Below are 22,219 nucleotides of genomic sequence, written 5' to 3'. Positions count from 1 at the left end.
GGTTGGTAGTGTGCCTACGTGGAGAGAAAGAAAGAACTGTGAAAGAACATGGAAGAGAAAAGAATACTTAGCATTTTCCCCACATCTTCATAGCGTGCTATACACACTAAGCTTCACAGTATCTCATGATGCAGTTCACATGCTTGTATGGAGAAAGCACAGCTGATGTTCATCTAAGGCATAAGATAAAATAAGCTTAGAAGGGGATTTAGAATGCAGGCTCTGCTTGCTGTCCCTTATGAAAACATGGCAGCTCAGCCTGAAGGCCTAACATCTTGCCTGCAGCAGCTGCCAGCTCTGCAGGGTCACAACAGAGCATAAGAAACTGACCCATACCAAGACATCCTTTCCCTGGTATTCTCTTTCCCTGCATCCACTGATCAGGACTCTACAGACTGGAGGTTTAATATTTCATCATTTCCTGGAAAGGACATCTTAAGTGACCCAAGGAAACAGATGAGTGAAAGTAAGAGACAAAGAGAAGAATGAAAAGACAGACATGGCAGCAAACAAGGAGTAGCCAGGTAACGGGAACAGAATGAAATAGAGCTTAACACAAGCTTTCACTGCTGTGTGGACTGCACACGTCCTCTGAACCTTCGGTTACCCAGTCACCAAGGTCAGCCTCATTGCAAACTCTGTCAGAAGTGACAGATTCTATCCCGAGCGCCTGAGTGGCTGAACTGCCTACATATTTGCTTAAACTCTTTAAGGTGAACAGTGTGGCCAGAATGGCAAACCATGATTGGAAAACCTCTTGAGAAGCCCGGAAACTCTGTATACAGCATCACAGCTTCATATACACTTTTGCCACTTAGAGCAGAAGACACAAGTTTTACACATTAATACATGTAAGAAAGGCCCAAGTAAACCAACCTAAATGTGTAGAATGTGTATGTGTGAATTCAGGGAAGAAGAACAGAAACTGAGTTTGAAAGACAAGGCATAACTCAATTTGCAGCCTACAGCTTGCACGGGCCACATTTCCTGACAGGAGCAGAACTACTCTCACCTATCATCCATTCTGAAATTGCACTGCAAAGCTGTCTCAGCTTCATCAATAACCAAAACATGACCTTGGGAAACCAGAACAGAAGCAGATATACAAGGCTTGATTTAGCAGTGAAGAGAAAAATCTAAGGTTTAAGGAAAGAAAAATGACAACTCTGTACACTTTTTAGTTAACAGATCACAGACACACTGTTCTTTTGAATAACAAAGTCTACATTTCAGCCAAAGCAGCGACTGCAGCTTTGAAGAGCCAGTAAGCAAAGCAGCACACAATTTGGCAAAAAAAAGGATGAAAACATTTCTTCTTCCCGCCTTCTGTAAAGAGGGTCATGTTAGCAAAAGAGAACAATCAGGCAGACTGTTAGTGCAGATATTTAGAACTTTTTAGGAGACAATAAAAGCCTGCTGTGAAAAGTGCAAGAAAATTAAAAACCCGGGAATAAGTAATTAGCTTAAACAGAGAAGGCAGAGGTGAACTAGGTGAAGGCATATTTGATGGGTGAAAGACAGAGGGCAGACATGACTGGAAACCAAAACCGTGCTTTATCCCATGTTATTATTTTACTTACATTATCAAGACCTTTACTATCGAGAAGACAAAGGCATGAACTTTCCTGGCTATGCCTTGATGATTCAACGTAGGGATATGCACCCATGACACCCCAGTATCCTCAAAAGTTACAGTACAACTGATGGTTGGATATTAGGATTCTTGCAATAATTAATTGAGGCCTGCACAGCACTCCAAAAATCTCTATTTATAGGATAAGTATTAGTTTCAGATTACTCCTGTGGGGATGCGTTCCTCTATGTCATTTCACTGTCCTTGTGCTTTTTTTGCCTAGCTATAAGCTCTTTAATGAGGGCCTCCTAGTGGTGCAATCTGCAACAGTCAAGCAAGAGAAAAGCAGCATTCTCTGCAAAGTGGTGAAACAGCTGTTCTTCTATCTCTTGAGTTGGCTATAATGAAAAGAAGAAACAGAGAGAAAAATAGACGTCTGCTTTGCCAATAAATTATAGGTGAGAGATTTAATATCTAGGATACTAAAAGGAGGAACATCATTAACTGCAGAGCACTGAGGCGACAGGAATTATCTCGCTACTGAAGAAATTATTCCATTGGGCATGGAATTAATTTCAATGTGCCAAAAGTAATTTCTTTTATAGGTTTTAAACTCAGTCTCATTTAGCCTACCAGTCAATGTAGGAAGTTTCAAGCAGCACTAATTACAACAGATATTCTCTTTGACATCAGGGTAAAGCTAGAGTAAGTCTACTGAATTCATCAGTCAGTGGGGCTTCCCTAAAGTTATTAATGTAACAAAGAACAATAATAATCCTGCAGTGTATCTGCAAGAAGACAAGAGAAACACTATGGAGTTAAAATAACCTCTGAGACCATCTAAGCCAGGGGTCCTCAAACTTTTTAAACAGAGGGCCGGCACGTGGATTAAGTGGCAGCTGCTTGGTTCCCCCCCCAACCCCCGGCGGGGGGGGCGGGGTGTGTGTGTGTGTCTGTAAATACCAGGGGCCGGATTGAGAACCCTGGGGGGCCATATCCAACTCGTGGGCCGTAGTTTGAGGACCCCTGATTTAAGCTATAGATTCTGCATGGCTTGTGAACTGAAAAAGCCAAAGAACACAGTCCAAATGAGGCTACCAAGAACAGCTTGGGTGTATTCCAAAATTTCCACATTGTCATGTGCTACAGCCCTATCTTCGTTCTGTCACTCTCTTAGCCTTCCATCAGTGTTCCCAAAGATGTCTTCATAGAAGGATACACAGTTACCTTACACAATGACTGTAATATATAGGTTCTTCACCATTTAATGAGCTTTTGCAGATTCTAAGTGATATCTCTAGTTACTGTCCCAGGAAAGAGAGTGGGCACTGGGTGTTCACTTCCCCACAGTGTGTCAGGCACAGAGGGATGCACAGTGCTACATGGTAATGCTTTTAACATCACTTAAAATGTATGTCAAATTACCTACTGGCAGGAGGCCGATGTGACATATTAAGAGGCAATGCTAGAAACAGCCATGGTCAGCTCTTGTCTCAGTATCTACCTGATGTAAATGAAGAAACAACAAAAAGCTACTGCCAAAATAGCCTGAGAGGTTGGTGCAGCAAGGAAATTCCACATCATTTTTCAAGGAAATGGAGTTTGTTGAGAAGTGACATTTAGTAAAACCATGCAAAAGAAGAAAGAAAGACTTCTGAAGCGAATCACACCAAAAATCAGACACTGAACCTCTTTTTCTTGCTCTCAAACCTCAGGAGAACTTTCTGAACTCACTTACAGGCCCTACCAACTCTGACACTCTTACTATGCACACATGCTGGCATCCAGGCACACAGAAGTGTGCATTCACCTCACATGCCGAGGTCTCTGCCTTGGAGAAAGAGGCTGTCAGAGAATCACTGTGAGACCCTGGATAAATGAGAGAGTTTAGTTTTGCAGTAACTATAACATATTACTACAATACTCATCCTGCTCAGCGCAAGAACTCAAGCACACAACTGTGCTGAAACATACAGGTTTCTTCAAGGAAGGTGAACATTGCTACCCCCGTGTTACTGGTGGGGCACAACCTGACTAGAGCTTCTTAAGATTGGTTCCCTTCCCTCCCCCCACCCCCCCCAACAAACACCTTAAGTATTTATAAAAGAAACCTATGTGTCTTTGTGTTTGAGCATCTCAGGGAGATGTTTATCTCATCTGCAGCTCTTCAGGTCTGAGTATTTGTTTGGCAACTCAAATTTTTTCAGTGCATTTAGCAACTTAAAAAAAAAAAAAGAAGAGAGTGAGTGTTAAGAGCTCAGTTCCTCACTTTGGTCATCGCATCTTACAAGCACCTAGGTTAGCTACAAGGTTTTTTCAGTTCAAAATTGTACTTCTACATTCTTCCAGCTCTTCTTCACAGGTTCTCGCCCTCTTTTCACTTCTGGCCCTTCTTCTTTTCATCTCTCTTACCCAATATATGCACACACAGAGCCACAACTACCTCGCAAATCCCTTGTTCAGAACTGCAAGTTTTTGTTCTGCTTTTAAGGGTGTTGCTGTCCTGTCCTCCCCACCCCATAATCCCGTCCCTTATTAAAAAATAAAATTAAATTAAAAAATGACTAGTCTCCAGTGCACGGACTCTAGTACACAGGGTCAGAAGGCCACTGTTTTTACAGTATGCAGAATCAGCTATTGCTTAACTGGACTACCAGGAGATACTGCAGCACCAGAGATTTCTCTTTTCTGTAGTCACCAAGCTTGGTATTGTGGTATCTTTCCAATTCTCATGCCAAGTAATCAATTTTCTGGTTTACTTCAGGCAGGGTGCCAATTAAGCACTATGAGAACGAAAGACTGTTAAATAACTTTTTTTGTGGAGCATTAATACATGTACAAACCAAATTAAAAGGCTGGTGATTCTCTTTATTTCCTCCTTTCTTTCCTGTCATTTCTGTTTGTCTGCCTGCTATTCCCCCACCCACTCCAGCTTTTTTCCCCCCTCACCTTTTCTTTATTGTTCCCCTTTAAAGTCAGCATCTTACCATCTCATTAATCTAAAATTTGTGTTTAGATTAAAACTGTGAGGAGGAAAGCCTCACAGTCCTAAACAGAAGCTTTTCTAACAATGAAGCAAGTAACTTCAGATCACTAAATTCTAACAGATTACATAATTATAAAATTTAGAAAACGAGCGGTATCTTGCCTCTGCAACATAAAAAAGTATTGGAGCTATATGTGCTACATACCCCTGCTGTTCATTCAAAATATAATCCAAACCAACTACAAAAGCCATCTCCCACGGAATACAGGCCAGCAAGTAACACAATAAAACTAAATTTATTCCACCATGTGCTGAGAAGGGAGGACTTTACACCACATGCAGAAAACCAGGACACTGGGCCTGTTGCTGCAGAGAGCTCGCTGAGGAGCTGCCGGGTCCCCACTCTGCAGCTTCTGACCCACCACCCCGAGCTCGGGCACCCCGGGCCCCGGGCCGCCATCTCTCCCACGCTCCCAAGCGAGGAGCGACTCTCTGCCGAACGGCGTTTTCGCTGTTCATCTGCAAGAGCAATTAAAGGTCTTCCGACCCGCTCAAGCACTGGAGGGAACCTGGCGGGAACCCGCGGGCCGGACATGGCAAGCCCGCTGCAGCCCGACCACGGGAGGAGCCCCGCCGCCAGCTCCTCCGCGCCCGTCCCCCTCCGGCGCAGCCGCCGGACCGAGGGGCGGCGCGGGGGGAGCCGGCCCGCCAGCCAGGCCCTCCGGCGCGGTCTCGCCCGGCCGCTCCCGAGGCGGCAGCCCCGGAGCACCCTCCGCGGCCATCCCCCTCACGGCCGCTGCCGGCCCCGCGCCGCAGGGGCCCGGGGGCCGCCGCCTCCCGAGGCGGCGGGGAGGAGCGGCGGAGCGCCGCCGTCGCCGTGGCAACGCAGCGGCCGCAAACCGCACCCGGGGCACGCGGCAGCTGAGCCCACGGGCGCGGTGACGGAGGCGGAGCGGCGGGAACCAGCGCGGCTCGCCGGAGAGGTGCTTCCCCCACCCGTAACGGGGCGAATCCCGAGGGCACAGCCCGGCCCGGCTGCCCGCGCCGCGGGACCGGCCCTACCACTCTAGGGCGGGGGGGCGGGGGGTGGGGGGTGTTTATGTTTCCAGCCGCCGGGCCCTCGCCGAGCCCGCCGGCTTCGCCAGCCAGATGCCGGGATGGGAAACAGAGCGAGGGACCGCCCCGGCGGCGGCGCGAGCGGGGAGCGACGCTGTCCGGTTCTCCCGCCCTCCCCAGCGACCCCGGCGGGCGACATGGCCCACGTCCCCGCCGCGCGCCGAGGCGGCCTCGCGGCACTGGCGATGGCTGCCGAGTGCGCCTGCGCGGGGCGGGGGCGCGAGAGGAGGGGGCGCGGGACGCGAGCGTGGGGGAGGGGGTGACGTCGGGGGCAGCCTCGCGCCGTTCGCCCCACCGGGTGACGCCTCGGCGGAGGTGTGAGGGGAGGCGCGTGCCGGCGGGGAGGGGCGCGGTCCGGCGCGGGCCTGTCGCCCCGGGGCGGGTGGCCCAGGCCCAGGCGCCCGCGCCCCGCCAGCTCTCCCCGCCATTTGGCCCTTTCCGACGGGCCGGGGTGCACAGCGTGAGGGGGGGCACACCCGGGGCCTGGTTGTAGGTGGAAGCGGGCAGCGCCGGCGGCCACCGGAGGAGACCCCGTCCTGCCAGCACGGCTCCTGGCCTGCGGCCTCGGCCCGGCCGCGTCCTCCCTGCTCAGGGAGCAGCGTAAGGCCGTGGGGAGCGCCCTGAACGCCCAGGCCGCAGTGCGCGATGCCTCTCTTTGGGAACACCTTCAGCCCGAAGAAGACCCCCCCCAGGAAATGCGCCTCTCTCTCCAACCTGCACCTGGTGAGTCCTGGTGGCTTGCCTGCGGGAACGCTTGTTTGGTGGCCAGGGGTAGGTGGCTGCTACTGTGGCCACCATAACCCTGACGAGCTCCCAGCGGTGCCTCTTCCCTCCCATGGTGCGCACCATTTTTGATTGCTGGTGACTACATATAAAGGTAGAAATGCAATAGCTCAGGGAGGGATCATCGTCGCCCCACCCACAGTCCAGAACTGTTTCACCTAATGCTTCTCAGCAGTGGTTTCTGAGCCCAGGAGGTGTGTTTGGGTGACAGAAAGTGCAGGCATGGTGGCTAGAGGAGCCAGTCCTCTACTGCAGCAGTACATGACCAAAGGATGATTTCGGGCTTCAGGGGCAGTCTGACCAGCAGCTTCCAATGAAATGCCAGTCACCAAGAAACGGGAGAGCAAGGGGGTGGCTTTGGATTTCTGTAAAATGCTGAGTGTGATCTTCTCCCTGCAGCTGGATAGATCTACCCGTGAGATTGAGCTGGGCCTGGAGTATGGCACCCCCACTATGAACCTTGCTGGCCAGAGCCTGAAGTTTGAAAATGGCCAGTGGGTGGCAGGTAGAATGCAGCTCAGCTTGTTTTGATCTGAAGTAGCAACGGTTGTCTGACAATCTGTATTTTGAGCTCTTTCCTTCCTTCCAGAATCAGGAAGCTTCACAGGGGATCGCAGAGAAATGCAGCGCTTGCGCAAACGGAACCAGCAGTTAGAGGAAGAAAACAACCTCCTTCGGCTGAAAGTGGATATTCTGCTGGACATGGTGAGTCTTTGCCCAGCTTCCACCTGCTCACATCAGTGGAAATGCCCAAGCGAAGGGTGCTGGGACCGCCAGAGGAGGCCATTCTCACTGCACCCCGCTCCTTCCGTGTCACCCGGCTATGCAAGACAATTGTAACAGTGAAGTGACTGTGGGAGTAAAGTCTGATCCCCTCTGTGGGAAGAGGGGAGGGTTCCCCCTGCAGCAGAACTTGACTTTTGTGAGCACTGTGACTGATTAGAGAGGAGCCCCTGCAAGTGCCATGTTTACTCTTTCCCTTTCTGTGTGAAGTACAGCACTTTTCTTGCCACTCTGGCCTCTGCCCCAACTGTGACTTTTAAGTTATAGCCATCGTTTCTGGTCACAGAAGATTAAAGCTTCTGTCTGCTGTGACAAGTGGTGTGACATCTATTTGGTGTGTAAACCTGTGGATGAAAGAATTCCCAGGCCCTAAACAAACTGAAATTCAACTTTACCCAGAGATCGCAGCTTTTGTACTTAAGATTTGGAGACATTTTCAGTGAAATTCATGTGTATTCTCAGTCTAACAAGTGACTTAGCATTTATGTCAGTCTGAACAAACACTTCTTCCTTCCTTACGCTCTTCCCATGTTTTAAAGCTGGCAAGTGGCTTTTGTGGCTGCAGCACTTAGCAGAAGCCCTAGGTGCTCTCCAGGTTTTCCAGGCAATCTCAGTAAAGTGTGAAATCTCAGCTTCCCTCTTGCTCAAATGGGGACAGATTCCCTCATGTGGGTGCTGGCTCGCAGCTGTAAATCTCAGTGGCATCTCTAGAAAGGTTGTGCTCTGACATCGGAAAAGCTTCTGAGGCACAAATGTCTGTCTTTGTGTGCTGCCGTGACATGAGGTGCTTTTTCAGCGGGAGAGCAATCTCTGTCTGATCCCTCTGAGGGGCTTTTGTGTCCTGACACGCGTGTCTGAGGCAGGCAGCAGACTGTGAGGTCACCAATCCAGTGTTGGCCCTGCAGCTGTAGCACAGGGTGGAGGTTGGAGGCGTAGTTCACTCTTGTTCACTGTGCATTGCAGCTCTCCGAGACCACAGCTGAGTCCCACCTGATGGAGAAGGAGCTAGAGGAACTAAAGAACCACAGCCGGAGGAGGAAGTGAAGAGGAAGAGGTGGCTGGAGGATGGGGAAGCCAGGAGGCTTGCCCCTGAGTCTCGGCTGCCCGCACGCACGCGATGCTGGGGCCATCTTAGGCCTCCTAGCCGTGTTGGTACTTGTGTGTAGGTACTTTGTTCCATGGGACCGCGAGTAACAAGATGCCTCCAGCATTGTGTGGTGCTGTAGGTACTGTGTAACAGCTGGCCCCGCACCCAGACACCGTTAATTAACATGTTTTTTCTCAGAGCACTTTACCTCGCTACATTTCCTAGCCATAGCCCAGCTGTGGGTACCCTCTGTCCTAAGGCAGCTGGAAAACAGGTGGTGAAGAAGATCCACCTCCGGGTGGCCCCCTCCTCACCCTCTCTGCTTAAAAATGCAGAGACCTCCACCCCCCACCAAATCGCCCCTCCTGCGGAGCCTCCAGGGGCCTGTACGAGTTTCACCTCTTGCCATTGGCGAGCAGGATGCTGGAGTTGCTTGTTCTCAAGAGTTTTGCATATTTTACATAAAAATTCACCTTTAAACCCAGATGTTACCGGTGTTTGCTTATGCGAAGGGTCGTGCTGCGAGCTGGGGGGAGGCCGGGGGGAGCGGGCCGAGGAGCGGGGGCCCCCTGCGGATCCTCCCGGCCGCCAGGGGCCGCTGCCTGCCCCGAGCCCAGGCGGAGGGGGGGGCCGCCCCGCTTCCGGCGCCGCCGCCACCGCCGTTCCGCTTCCGCTGGCTGCCGCCCCCTCCGTCCCTGGCTGGTGGTGATGGCGGCTGCTGCGTCCCTGTCTCCGGAGGAGCTGCTGCCCAAGGGCGGCTCGGGCAAGGCCGAGGAGCTGGAGGACGAGCTGGAGGAGGACGACGACGACGAGGAGGTAGCGGGGCGGCCGGGGCCGGGCGGGCCGGGCGGGCGGGCGCGGTGACCCCGGCGGGCGCGCAGGGCCGGGCGGCCTGACGCGGTGCGTGCCGCCCGCAGCTGGACGAGACGCTGGCGGAGCGGCTGTGGGGGCTGACGGAGATGTTCCCCGAGAGCGTCCGCTCGGCGGCCGGAGCCACCTTCGACCTGTCGCTGACGGTAGCGCAGAAGATGTACAGGTAAGGGCGCGGCGGGCCGGCCGGCCGGCCTCGGGAGCGGGGCGCGGGGGGCTCCGCCGGCCCCTGCGGCGGCTTTGGCCGCTGGCAGCGGGGGGCGGGGCGGGCAGGGGGCGGCGGGGCCGTGGGGAAAGTGGGATGGGGAGGGTCGGGGGAAGGTGCCGCCGCAGGGGTGGGATCGGCGGGGGCTTTTGTCTGAAGGAAACGTGGGCAAGTCTGGCGCCTGTAAGCAGCCGCGGAAGAACCGGTTCTTAATCCCAGTGTGCTTTCTGCTCCCCAGATTCTCCAGGGCAGCTCTGTGGATTGGGACCACCTCCTTCATGATTCTAGTTCTTCCTGTTGTCTTTGAAACTGAAAAACTGCAGATGGAGCAACAGCAGCAGCTGCAGCAGCGACAGGTGAGGTGGAGACGCTCCAGCCTTCTCTCCTGGCTCTTCAGGGCTGGCTCCGGGTGCCTGCACCTCCTCCCAGTTATCAGCTGTTAATGGAGCTTAGGGAACAGGGTTTAGTTTGCAATACATTGTGGCCTCATTCATCCCACCAGGTGCTCTGGTTGGATGTTCTGGTGGGATGATCCTGCCGATTCCCAGGAAAAGGCTGGCAGCAAACTCTGGCAAACACAACCTGGCTTTTCCTGAGCCGAAATAACGTAGTGAGGACTGCACGCAGGCCTCACGCAGCCATGCCTCTATCTGCCCCGTTTGCGTTTGCTGTGGTCGCCTTGGTTGTCATAGCAGGGGAGGAGCCAATACTGCAAAACACTGCTGGTACCTTCAGCACCCGCCAAGTAGCTGCAGGAGGGGAGGGTGGCATGTGACAGTCCTCCCACATCCTTGCTGTCCCTCAACTGATTGTTTTCCTTCCAGATCCTCCTCGGACCCAACACAGGGCTCTCGGGGGGAATGCCAGGGGCCCTGCCTCCACTGTCTGGAAAAATCTAATTTGTGAAAGCTGCGTTGGATTCGTATCATGGGAAGACCTTGAAATTATGATATATTGAACTGTTGATTTGTTGGGTCAGGGCATTTTTGTTTTTCATTTGTTTGTTTTTATTTTTGGTTCTCCTTTGGGACATTGACCTGTTCATAATGAGGGGGGGAGGCCCACCCTCTGGACCTGATGATGGCTCCAGTCTGCATCCTCCCCCCATAGAAGTTGTGAGTTTTTCCTTTTATTCAATCAGTATGCCATAACCAGTTACAGACTTGAACAGGGGGAGTTCCTCTTCCAGCCTCCTTGGCCCCCACAAAACCACCCTTGGGCACAGGTCCGGCTTCGAAAGGCTGCGGTCAAACAAAACAAATCCTTTCCTGACTGACTCAGACCTGAAGGACACCAGTGACAGGAGGAGGAGCGACTTTCCCAGCAGGTGAAGCAAAGGAGAGGTGTGGGTAGCTGTACCCCATGGAAAACACTCTCTGGGAAGACGCATCTGCAAAAATACTTTTGCTGCAACTTTGCATGTGAGAACTGAGGGAGCAGCAGGACAGGTTCAAGACGATCACATCCGCACTGATCCTCTGCCTCATAAAGTAGAACTTCAGATATCGGCTGATATTTTTTTGTATTGAATATTAAATAAATCCAACCTGAGCAGCGTGGTTTTAATAAGATGTCCTTTAGGGAGGCTCAGTTTTTTCAGAGCTGTCAGTGGCTTTGTGGGTAGAGACCCTTCTGTTTCAGGCATGTGTGGCAGTGGGGGAAGGGGCAGACACTTTAAGCTTTGTCTGGCTTAAGGGAGTTCTCAGTAGGGTGATTCTACCTCAGGACCAGTGACCAACTCTTGACTCGCAGAAAGGTTGCTGTTTTATTAACAAAGAAAAAAAATTTATTTTTCCTTTATATACTTTGTTACAGAACAATTCAGTTGAACATACAGAAGTGATAGGACATTTATATGGAAACCTTTCTTCCATTTTTAATATTTGGTTAAACAAAATACATCTCTGTAAACAAACCCAAAACAAGGCTCTAACAAAACAAAACAAGCAAGAAAACAAACATGGGCTTCCCCACTTCCAAGCAGTGGGACTGGATCAGTTTCGCCCACCCTTGGGCACAGCAGTCTCACCTCCTGCAGGGATGTGATCACACACTTTCCCTTTACCTGAGCAGCTGGATCACACCATTTCCCCCTGCACAGGAAAGGAGCTGACATACAAGGAGAGGAAAGTAGCCCCAAAATATTTTGAAACATCTTTGCATATTGTGCACTGATCCATTGGCTTGCAGTTTCCATGCAAACAGGGTTTCTCTGAAGTGCAACTTTAAATCAGCATAGAAAATGTTGCTGTTGAGATTTTTTTTCCCCCCCTCTTGAAGAAATGGCTTCAAGTCACCAGCAGAATGCCTGCAGGCTGCACATCCTGCCTGTGAAGTGTTTAAAAACTGGCAGCTGGTATTGGTCATTGGAATGTGTTACGAAATAGGACTTTTTATAGAAATGTTGGGTCTTTAAAACATAAAGAGCCATTTGCCCTTGACTGTGGGAGGCTGTGCTCAAAAGACTGCTTGCCAGATGTCCGGAGGTTGGTGAACAGCATCATCCCGTCATGTGGCCTCTGTTGTTAGGAAGGTGCAATTTTGGTGGTCTCTCAGCTTCGAGCAACTGCTCATGCGTTTGCAGAGCTCTCAAGAGAAAAACAACTGAGAAAAGTTAGTTACAACCCCTCCTTTCGCAAGCTCAAACACCAGTAACGAGACTTCTCCTGCAGGATGGAGAGGATCCTCCAAGCTCATCATGTCCCAGAGATGCTGTTTAACTGAGACATCCCACGTGTAAAGGAGGGAAGCAAACGGCAGCTCAGCCAGGAAGTGCTAAACACAAAGTCTGCTCCAAATTCTCCTTCTGCTGTGGAAGGCATGACTGAGCTACAGCTCACTCGGGTGACCAGGAAACAGCTGGTGGAGATCCCTCTTAGTGTCTCCATGTCTAATCACTCTTCCCCCGCAGAAGGGATGGGAGGAAAAAGTAGTTTGTCCATTAATGGAATGTTTGTTGGCCAACGCTGAAAGAGAGGTTGGTTCAACTACCAGGGCAGGGTCTCTCTTAACGCCCAAAGGTTTTGGTGGACCCTCTGCATCTCCCACATTGTCAGCTAGTAGCTATAAAAAGGGCAAAAAAATTACTATTATAAAGGCTTCCCTCCCCAGCCAATTTTTTCTTTGTAAATTTACTTCTTTCTGGGACATTTTGCATGATGGTCATGACTGTGGGCTAGACTTCTGGAAAGAGGAAAATAAAGAGGGAATGAATTCCTCTCAAAACCCCTTCAGTTTTATTCCTGTCTCCAAACAGCCCCTAAACTACTGGATGACCGTGCAGAAAACCAAAACAGATGTTAAGAAAAAAACACCCAGGCAGCACAAAGAAACCCAAGCAGACTACAGCCTCTCTCCAGTCTAGAAACCTGATACTCCTGAATTAGCTTGTGCTTGCTGTTCCCATGTCGCCCGAGTCAGCCACATGCTGCTGAACAACTGCTCACTACATACATTAGTCCCTGGAGACACTGGGGAAGAATCCTGTAGCTACTCAAAGAATTTCTTTAAAGATGATGCCATTTCTATTACTGTTTTCTAATTCCTAGCTCAAACCATCCGTAAGAAGCAGAGGGTTGTGCTGAGCACCGTACCATTCCTAGTGTTCGAGAGTGCCTTGAGAGACCCTTTAGGAATTGCAACCGTCTTCACAATGACTTGTTTTGGAGGGATAGGCTTGTGAAGAGGTGGCAGTGTGCTCAGCCCCTGCCCCTTCCTGGCAAGTCCCGGGAGGAGCAGTGTCCCACCACACGCAGCCTTGAACCATGGGGGAAAGGGAGCCCAGAGGCTTCCAGATACCCTAGCCCCAAAGCCAGGTTTTAAAGAGCGCAATGTGTTCTAGCTAGCTGAGGGGCAGGCAGCTCATCCGCCTCTACAAATAAAGTGATTGCCTTCCAGTTTCCTCCACTCTGCCCTCAATTCTCCACTCCCCCCCACCCCCGCAACATCCTACGCCATTGCCCTATTGCACCAAGGAAGAGAAGAGCCTAAACAAAGGAAATTCCAGGAGAGAAGAGTTGGGGCACCCGTTACCCAGATTTCAGGACATTGGGAGTTCAGTAAAGGGGAAGGAGCTGTAGTGGGAGGACAGAGTCAGTCCGGGTCACACATCGGCTCTCCAGCTCTGATGTGCTTCCACCTCCTCTGGCACCACCAGCAGTAGTTCACAGTTCTTTCCTCTCAGCTGGTGTTTCAAGAATTTCCTATCATGAAGGGAAACAGAAATAAGTGCTACTGAATGTAGAATTTCATCATGTTCTAGAACAACTAAATGCAACTAACTACAAAAATATGACAAGAAATAGGAGGAAACACATTGTCTTTAATTATTTTCTGACAAAAAAAGCCAAATACTTGCTTCACTGAAGTCAACACACCCTCTACCCAGCAAACTATCATAGAATCAGACAGACATAATCTTAGCCTCTGCACAGGTAAGTTTATGTAGATGTCACTTTTCAATCCTCCGAGGTGGCAAAAGTAGAATTAAAAACGAGTTCAGTCTCTTCAGATCTCCAAAATCAAGAATCACACTGTATTTTAAAATCATTCCAACAAACCTAAATGATGGTTTGCTTGGTTTTTCACAAGTATTTCAGATGTCCTTATCACAGGCTGTAGCAGCAGTGTACCACCTGGTCATTTGACATGGTTCTGCAGCCCCTTTCTCGCCATAAGCTTTTTTTAATACGAAACTTGGATTACCTCCAGTAACTATGAAAGTCAAATCAGTGTTTTCTCTGATATCTTTGGGTCAGATATCCAAAATTCCCTACATAGGAAGCCCTTATTTATTGCTGAAGAACGGCACACAGGATAAAATCCACCAGAAGCTTTGCACAGTAGTTCCAGAACTGCGTTAACTTTATCCCAGAAGTTCACAAAAGGCTGACGTTCACTTTACCAAGACTTCAGTGGCATGGCAGGCTCTGCAAATACTGCTCACATGCAGTCCCTACCTCAGAACAAGTCTGGCCAAGGCAGCAGAGCTGCTAGTAGGCTTTACAACAGGATGGGATGGAAGCTAAACAGCAACTAAGAGCAGGTGAGATTTACAGTCAAAGTAATTACACCAACCATCTTGTATTAAGATTAAAGAGGGGAGGAGAGTCAAGCCAGAAGTACAGCATATGCTTACACAGGTAAGTGATTCCTAACAAGCAGCTTTCACTGCTGTCTGGGATAAGGCTGCACTTTTAGCCTGGAAAGCCTTTTGTTGGGAACATACACACAGATCCCTACTAAAGAGGTGAGAGGAATGCTGACACTCTCACATTTGAGGAGACAGCGAGGCACAGCACATCTTGTTGCAGGTGTCGCTCAGTTAATACCAGACTTGGCCTCTACCTTCAACCCTAGTGACAGAGTAATGTAAGAGACGAAGTCAGGCTCTCCTGAGCTCACAGAGATCACCACTGCTGAAAGCATTTCCCTAGCTTCACACAAATGGTATAAATCTAAGTGGAGATGCCAGAACCTTATTAGTCTCAAATCTTTGCTATTAAAGGTTAACCATAATTCAATCGCTAACTGTTTTAAGGACAGACTCCCCACCTCCAACAGGGAAGGATCTGAGGAGGAACAGCATACAAAAAAAATCCTACCTGAGCTCACTTTCGCCTCCAATCCACTCAGGCACCTTGAGTTTGGAGTCGAGGTTATAGTACGTGCCTCCCACCTCCCGGACGCAGATCCAGTGCTGTCGCTTGAGGGGGAGCTTCAAGGGGCCCCAGCAAAGGCTGGAGGGCAGATTCATGATGAAGCCCATCACGTTAGACAGGGCAATGACGTTAACATCCCTGAAAGAGTACAGAAAACAAGACGGCAATAAGATTATATTCTGGTACTTTAACTTCATCTCTTTCTCATTTTTACAAACAGCGGCTATCTCCAGAATTACATGACTTCTAAGTACCTGCGCTTGTCCCACCAAACCGCTTCATAGCCTTTGGTCTGAAGTGCTGCCATGATCACGTTCACATCATAGTTTCCATTTCCCAGCATGCTCTTCTTGTGCGGCGTCACCATGGTGTTGGGAGACAGCCTGCAAACAGAACAGGAGACTGACTGCTCTAGCGAGCAGGTGTTTGCTGAACCTATATTCCGCAGCTGGAAAGGGCTACTTGCTGTACAACTTGAAGCCCATTTTTGTTTAAACAGTGTTTGTTTAAACACAAATCATTGATCCCCCTTACGACTCCACAAATGGGCTAAGAGGCCTTCCAAAGCCTCCAAAGATCCTAACTTTGATGTGAAAGAGACCACAAAGCAGGAAGCTCTTTTTCCCCCCCTTGAACTGGTACTTCTGAAGGATGCTTCAATTATGTTTTTCCTCAATTCACGGTTGAAGTCAATGCCAGTTTGCCATTTAGAACAAAGGCTATCACAATTTCAAGAGTTCAACAGTCAAACACCAGCCTTGAAGCCTGTCTGAAATAACAAGAGGCAGGGTGGTTGGCTGCAGAAAAGGTTGCTTCCCCCCTACACTGGTAAATGAAAACAGCTTTCTAAGTGGAAATGGAGGCTTTCATTGCCTTTGCTATATGATAAAAAATATATATATATCTGTTGCTGCAGGTAACTAAACAGAGAACCTTGTTGCAAACAAATCTCTTCAGCTTTAATCCACAAGCTTGCCTAGACATCACTTGCATTACAACAGCATCTAAAAATCGAGAATCACCGTCCACAGTGTTTCATAAAAAAAGATAGGACAGCCTTTGCACAAACGTAGATAATGGATGCAAGACACAAAATATGGAGACATATGTCAGAAAAACAAATGGTTAGTCACTTTTATTGTTTTATGTTTCCTGTCTCATTCCCATCCTGTGTGTCCCCTCCACTCCCCCCCCCCCCCCCCCCCGAAATTTTATAGGGAGGGGAAACGATGAGGGGGTGAATTATTATGAAGGTGACAGACAGCCTTCAACAGCTGGAAGAGCAAGCACAAGGGAAACTGGGAGCAGAGAACAGCAAGGTCTTGCAGCACCAATCCAAAGAAAGTCAAGCCTCAGATCAGTTCTGTTGTCATTAGTTGCTCTTTTGATTGGTAAGGACACCATTAGTTCTGCTGACACAAGTTCAGATGTTTTGTGTCATCCAAATATCCATGTTTCACCTGTCTCCTCCTCATGTCAACTCCATCCCCCCAAACTCCTGATGTTCCCACACATTTTTCACTTGGCCTTTAACACAGTGCAAATTCTGTAGGCATACTTCGTCCAGTGAAAATCCCTCAGCCCTTCTGCATTCCTCTCCTGACAACATAAGGCCTTTGACAAGAAGAAAGCAGGGGATTGAGTAGGGAGCTTCAGACCAACCAAGGCTAGAGAGGCCACAGACAGGTAGCTTTTCGCATCAGCTGTGAGTTTTCTTGCAGTGGAGCAGACTGCAGCAGAGCAGCCTGGGAAGTGACTTAACTACAGAAGGGAGAAAAGTCCGAAACAACGTTGTAATAGGGAAAGCTATTAATATCTACCACTGGGCATTTCAGAGTGAGGCAGCGACATTTTCAGCAAATCACGGTTTCCAGTCTCCAAAGCTCTCTGTATTTTACTAATCACAGAGATGCAACTGTAGCTTGTCACAGCTCTTCCAGCATCTCCATGAAGCAGGATCACTTGGCTACAATTCATTCCTCAAGATCATTGCTTCAACCTACTATCTCTCATGACTGCCAGCAAGCTAGGAAAGCCTTCCAATTAAGAGCCCTGCGGGTTGCACAAGCACCCTCTCGTGGCACCATTTACCAGAGACAAGCTTATCTGAGAGCTGAAAGAACACATTTATCTTAGTTCCTTCCCATAACTTTCAGGGCCCCAGAAACGAGATGAAGAGACAAGCAGAGATGACATACTCAAAGAACTGGCACCCATGAGCAGACTTTCACCAAGAATCACCTCAGTGTCTCTACTCATACACAAACAAATAGGGTCCACAATCATCAGCTGAAGGATTCTGATTACAGCAAGGAATTAAGTTACCTCCCCAAAGTTAGGGGGGTTTTATCTAGGCATTAAGCTGAGGAAGACTGATGAAGTTGGGCAGAAATCCAGGTAATATTCCTCCCGAGCTTTCTAAGTCAGAAATGTCCATCAACACGTTGTCTTAACAACAGGCTCCAAGATTCCTGCATGCAGTTGTCTTTCCAAATCAGGTCTGATTACACAGACTCCATTGAAGCAAAGAGATTTTGTTTGCATCTCCATGCAACATTTGGGCACGCAATCTTACTTCCTGCAACAAATGCCAGAGGAACATCAAAAAGATACATCTTGTATTAGAGGAAGGACTATAAAAATCAGAGGGGAGCTTGGACCAAGTTTTGGCATACACTTGAGACTATTATCATTAGGCTACCCTGGCCTTACACAATGGGATGCAGCAAAAGGGAGACTAATGATTAAGCAAGGAGGTTCAATCATTCTTCAAGAGATGTGGTAAAAGCTACAGAAAGCTGAAGCTTATTTGTCATTTTGTTACCTTGTCAATGCCAGATTTAGAAGAAAAAAAAAATTAAAAATTAAAAAAAAAAAATCACACCTCACAACATTTTTGAGCTTATTAAAATATTCATCAGTCCTTTCTCACACACAGAATATGACTAGACACAAGACAGACATATGGAAAAGTGATGTATAAAGGGTAACTAACTCAGTTCTTAAAAGCAAGTCAGAGAGCTAGGCACAAGTAGTGACGCAACAGAGATGCAAAGGTAGTGGCAATTCTTACGCATAAGTTATAACTCATCCATTTATGAGAGGAATTTCCATATATATTTCCATACTACCATGGGGCTGAATCAATCTGTGTATCTTGATCCAAATATTAGGACAGAACAACACCAGGCTGTAATCAAAGACAAACTCCTCCTTCTAGGACAAGAGGTCCGACAAGATTAACATCCCAGCTCTTTCTGTGAGGTATCATGCTGCACTCTAATTCTGTCTCACCAAACCCCACAAAAGCCAACTAATTAGATCATCACACTCCTTCTACCCCTGCCTTTGTTTGCTTCAGGCCAATAGCAATCCATCTCTGATTAAGATTCTGACAATTGCTGCTCTGGAACAAAACCAAAGCGTCTTTACACTGGACAAAGAGTACCTTGAGCCTGTCATGGACCAGCTCCATTTCACCAACAGGAATTTTATTTACGACAGTATCGTAAACAGTGTTTCAATCTGGTATTTGCTGTTGTCTATCACCACACTTCTTTTGCCAAAGACAGGCATGTGTCTGATGTGTCAAACACTAGTTCCATAAATCTGCTGATTTCCAGGACAGCAGCAACAGGCACACAGCTCCCTGCTCATCAGCACAGGGTACCACGACTGTCTTGTCCAACAGGTAACAGGTATTCAAGTGTAACTTATGTGATGTTTCCAACATCTGTGGATTGATTATCAGAGGAAACCTCTTTTCCTATTTGATTACTTAGCTTCATCAGTGAAGGGTCACCAGAATTTTCAATGGCACACACAGGAGAATTTCCACAAAGCATTGAAACAGTGTAAAATAAACACTGAGCAAAATATGAGCTATTGTAGAGGCCACATTAATAATTTACATTTATCCCAGTAAAACTCAGAAAATCTTTTATTAATTATCTGATGCTGCTGGGAAACATTTAGCAATGCCACAGAAAATAGAGATCTAGCTGCTTAAATTAAATCCAATTTGACAAAATACACAGGGTCTTGCTTCACGGAAAAAAACCACATATTATTTGAAGGACTTCACTTAATTGCTTGAATAAGGAGTCACTCATTGGCAAAGCTCCTAATTTCCAAAAAAACTTGGAAGCACTGTGGTACTAAATCGAGGTGGTTTTATGATGACCCGTTTGTCATTCCTGCCACCTTCACCCTCCCAAGACAATCCCAAAATCCATTATTAACATCAAGATGACATACCGACACAAGGCAGGGGCAAAAATATGGAAGACTAGCAGAAGATGCATTAAGGTGGGTGGAGGAGAAGACGGCAGTCCAACCACATGACAGCATCTGCAATAAAGCCCTTGAACCCAAAATTTGCATCCAGAATTGTAAGAAACAAGTAAAAATAGAAAGAACTTCTGCATGGGGGGGGGGGCTGTAAAAAATAAGCTATATTCAGTTCAAAGCAGTGGCATACTCTGAACCCCTCCTTTGCTCTTTCCGCCGCCCCCCAAATAAGATCTGAAAATTCCTCTGAGCAACAGAGGACAAGGGGAAGCTAATGCCATTACAGTGAGTATCCTACCTCTGAAAAATCTCCTGGAGGGTTTCCCTAGTGAAGGCGTTGCTGTCCTGGAAGACATTGTTGAGGGCATGGAGGGCACACAGCTCTCTACGCTGCTTCTCATGGTAAATATGCAGCGGTGGTAGCTGGGGTGGCTCTGGTGATTCCGATTTGGTCTTGTCACCTTTCCATGGCACGCAACTCATTTTCTCGCAGGGTGGATGGAGAGTAGGTGGTGAGAAACGAAGGAGGCTGAAGTTTCTTCCTCCACAGTCACAACAACAGCCCACTACCCCTTTCTTTTGTAGGCTAGCACTGCTTCCAGCTCACAAACCCTCCTCTTGTGCTTCAGTTTATTCAGCAATTGCCTCTGATGGCTGGTTTTAAAAACCACATAAAGATCTGCAACATATTTTTCCTCCCTCCTCCCATACCCCATAAAATGTAATAAATACTTCCCTCCCCACCCCCCACCCCCCACAGGAAGGGGAGAAAAAAAAAAGTCAAAAGATAATAATCCCCTCAGTCTCAAGGTACCAGCTGGAATTTATCACATCGCTCCTTTTCTTCCATCTCCTTTGGTCTACAGTGCCGCTAAAAAGGTACCAAGAGCAGGTAACAAAGAGAGGCCCACCCCCAAAGTGCCGAAGTGGAGCGGATGAAGCCAGCTTCTGGTGCTGCCTACGGGAGCACTGGGTGGTTAAGGACTTATCAGCTGCATTCCTCCATTCCTTTGGGAATGACTGAATCCAGGCAAGAAGATGCCAACAGCTCGAGAAAGGAAACCACTTCTTGCTAGGCCACAAAAAACCTCACGTCCAGGCTCCGGGAAAGGCAATTCCTCACAAGTCACCCTGCACTCCGACAAAGGGAAGTCTCCATTAGCAGCGAGAAGAGGCAGCTCAGAGCCCGGGGGAGCGAGGGGAGGGCAGGAGCAGGCGGGACCAGCCCCACGGCCTGCCTCACACCTGCGCACCCCGCGGCCCGCCGCCGCTTCCCGGAGCCGCGGCCCACCCCCGCAGCCCCACACGCCCCCGCGCTGAGGGGAGGCCCCCGCCTCACCCCCGCCGCCCCCCGGCGGCCTGCCCGCACCCTGGGGCCCACCAGCCCGGCAGAGGCGGCCGCCTTCCCCCTCAGGGGGGACGCGAGCGGAGCCCCCGGGCCCCGCCGCCGCCTCACCCGCCGCCGCCTCACCCGCCGCTCGGCCCCCGCCGCCCCACACCGACGGCCGCTCGCGCATGCGCGCGGGGCTCCGCTTGCTCCTCTCTCTTGCCTCCCCCCCCCCCCCCCCCCCCCGTGACCCCCTCCCTCCGCGGCGCGCGTGCCCCGCAGCCCGCCCCGCACGCGCCGACGTCGCGCGCGCCCCCCGACGTCACGGCCCACGCGAGGCGGCCCGGGGGGAGAGGGGCTCCGGCGCGGCGGGTGCTCCCGTCCCCGCCGCTGGCGCCTCGGTTCGCTCCCGGAACGTCGCAGCAGCAGAAGCCGCGGTGCGGAGGTGGGCCGCGGCCTGGCTCGAGGGCCTCGTTCCCGCAGAGCGGGAGGCAGCCGGCCGGGTTCGCTGCCGGGGCGCGGGCAGGGCTCGGTGGGGGAATGCCCCGGCGCGCCGGGCTTATTCCGGCCCTGCGGCCAGCGTGCTGCATAACCTTAGGCGAGCTTCAATTTCCCTTCTCTTCTCGGCTGCTTAATTACTAAGAACCTCGAGTCTCGTGCCGTGATAAATAAGTCGAGACGACTGAAGTGGTTTACCGCCTGGTAAACAAACATAAATCCTCCCCCACTTCGCTTTGCGCCAAGCCGGGGCTTGTGGCGGCTGAGAAGTGGATGCGTGACCTAGCGGAGGAACAGGACGGACAACTTCCCCGCCGGCCTGCCCGCTGCTTCGGGGTCACCTTTCAGCCTGCACAACCCCTCAGCGGGTGGGACTTTCTCCTGGGCCCGGGTGCCCTGCCCCTCACGGGCTGAGCACCGTAGGCTCGCACGGCGAGCAGGCGGGGCGGTCCAGGGGCTTTCTGTCAGGAGCCCAGGGCCTGAGGGGCCGGCGCGGCCGTTCCTCTGCGTACCGCGGGCGGCGGGCCCCTTGCCAAACCCTCCAACGGATTCCGGCAGCTGCCGGCCTTCTGAGCAAGGCGTGAGAGCAGCCGGGGCCGTGACGTCCGAGCTGCTGGACAACACCCACCACCTCAGCAGAGCGCCCAGCTGGCATAGCCCGACCCACGGTTTGAAGGGACACCCGTGGCGCTCCCCCCCATTCCATTGGTTTACACGACTGTCCGTGAAAAATTTCCTCTTTCTCATTGGCTAACCCGAGAGAATACCCACCCACCAGGGCGGGCCCTGCCCACCTGCCGCCGCGGCTTGGGCCCACACAGTCGCTGAAGTCTTCTTATCCGATTGGCCTTTAGTGATGTTTGTCATAAGGACCAGCTCTTCTATTGGATAGGAAGCACCGGGCGGGCCGAGCTGGCTCTGTTGTGTGCGTATATATAGAAAGTAAGTCGAGCTGGCAGTGGTTTCCCCATTGGCTTCGCGCGCTTCTCGGGGGCGTGGCCGTCCCTCATGATTAACAGCTACTCCGCCCGCTGTCGCCAT

At 50.3% G+C, this 22,219-nt stretch overlaps 3 protein-coding genes across 8 annotated transcripts; 2 read left to right on the top strand and 1 right to left on the bottom strand.

Moving 5' to 3' along the window:
* Positions 1-4,969: 4,969 nt before the first annotated feature.
* CBY1 (chibby family member 1, beta catenin antagonist) lies at positions 4,970-10,954 on the top strand. Of its 3 annotated transcripts, XM_037389054.1 has the most exons (8): positions 5,257-5,542; positions 6,169-6,398; positions 6,858-6,963; positions 7,048-7,163; positions 8,205-9,144; positions 9,246-9,364; positions 9,642-9,759; positions 10,228-10,954. In XM_037389054.1, the coding sequence occupies exons 2-5, from the start codon at positions 6,321-6,323 to the stop codon at positions 8,283-8,285; spliced, it is 381 nt and encodes a 126-aa protein (XP_037244951.1). In that variant the 5' UTR covers positions 5,257-5,542; positions 6,169-6,320; the 3' UTR covers positions 8,286-9,144; positions 9,246-9,364; positions 9,642-9,759; positions 10,228-10,954. The 3 variants fall into 3 exon arrangements, with proteins under 3 accessions (XP_037244950.1, XP_037244951.1, XP_037244952.1); XM_037389055.1 differs by lacking the exon at positions 5,257-5,542 and having other exon boundaries at positions 5,952-6,398; XM_037389053.1 differs by lacking the exons at positions 6,858-6,963; positions 7,048-7,163; positions 8,205-9,144; ... (1 more) ...; positions 9,642-9,759; positions 10,228-10,954 and having other exon boundaries at positions 4,970-5,542; positions 6,169-6,314.
* On the top strand, positions 9,005-10,972 carry TOMM22 (translocase of outer mitochondrial membrane 22). Its single transcript, XM_037389047.1, has 4 exons — positions 9,005-9,144; positions 9,246-9,364; positions 9,642-9,759; positions 10,228-10,972. The coding sequence occupies exons 1-4, from the start codon at positions 9,037-9,039 to the stop codon at positions 10,300-10,302; spliced, it is 420 nt and encodes a 139-aa protein (XP_037244944.1). The 5' UTR covers positions 9,005-9,036; the 3' UTR covers positions 10,303-10,972.
* A 177-nt stretch (positions 10,973-11,149) lies between these two features.
* On the bottom strand, positions 11,150-21,706 carry JOSD1 (Josephin domain containing 1). 4 transcript variants are annotated; one of them, XM_037389049.1, is made up of 5 exons: positions 21,274-21,706; positions 19,652-20,484; positions 15,318-15,446; positions 15,007-15,201; positions 11,150-13,605 (listed from the first exon to the last, which is right to left on the bottom strand). In XM_037389049.1, exons 2-5 carry the CDS (start codon positions 19,834-19,836, stop codon positions 13,506-13,508), a joined length of 609 nt encoding a protein of 202 aa, XP_037244946.1. In that variant the 5' UTR covers positions 19,837-20,484; positions 21,274-21,706; the 3' UTR covers positions 11,150-13,505. The 4 variants fall into 4 exon arrangements, with proteins under 4 accessions (XP_037244946.1, XP_037244948.1, XP_037244945.1 ...); XM_037389051.1 differs by having other exon boundaries at positions 21,327-21,706; XM_037389048.1 differs by lacking the exon at positions 21,274-21,706 and adding an exon at positions 20,825-20,888.
* Between the last annotated feature and the right edge of the window lie 513 nt (positions 21,707-22,219).

Source organism: Falco rusticolus, chromosome 5 (assembly GCF_015220075.1).
Source record: "Falco rusticolus isolate bFalRus1 chromosome 5, bFalRus1.pri, whole genome shotgun sequence".
Lineage (NCBI taxonomy): Eukaryota > Metazoa > Chordata > Aves > Falconiformes > Falconidae > Falco > Falco rusticolus.
The sequence above is the reverse complement of the archived record's forward strand: the minus strand, read 5'-3'. Positions and strand labels throughout refer to the sequence as shown.

Excerpts from the sequence above, each read along its gene's own strand:
- JOSD1 (XM_037389049.1), bottom strand. The coding sequence starts at position 19,836 with ATGAGTTGCGTGCCATGGAAAGGTGACAAGACCAAATCGGAATCACCA. Across the intron at positions 15,447-19,651 it reads CTCCAGGAGATTTTTCAGAG|GCTGTCTCCCAACACCATGG; the intron begins GTAGGATACTCA and ends TTCTGTTTGCAG. Across the intron at positions 15,202-15,317 it reads GTTTGGTGGGACAAGCGCAG|GGATGTTAACGTCATTGCCC; the intron begins GTACTTAGAAGT and ends GTACTCTTTCAG.
- CBY1 (XM_037389053.1), top strand. The coding sequence starts at position 5,153 with ATGGCAAGCCCGCTGCAGCCCGACCACGGGAGGAGCCCCGCCGCCAGC. Across the intron at positions 5,543-6,168 it reads CAGCGCGGCTCGCCGGAGAG|GTGGAAGCGGGCAGCGCCGG; the intron begins GTGCTTCCCCCA and ends GCCTGGTTGTAG.
- TOMM22 (XM_037389047.1), top strand. The coding sequence starts at position 9,037 with ATGGCGGCTGCTGCGTCCCTGTCTCCGGAGGAGCTGCTGCCCAAGGGC. Across the intron at positions 9,145-9,245 it reads AGGACGACGACGACGAGGAG|CTGGACGAGACGCTGGCGGA; the intron begins GTAGCGGGGCGG and ends TGCCGCCCGCAG. Across the intron at positions 9,365-9,641 it reads GTAGCGCAGAAGATGTACAG|ATTCTCCAGGGCAGCTCTGT; the intron begins GTAAGGGCGCGG and ends TCTGCTCCCCAG.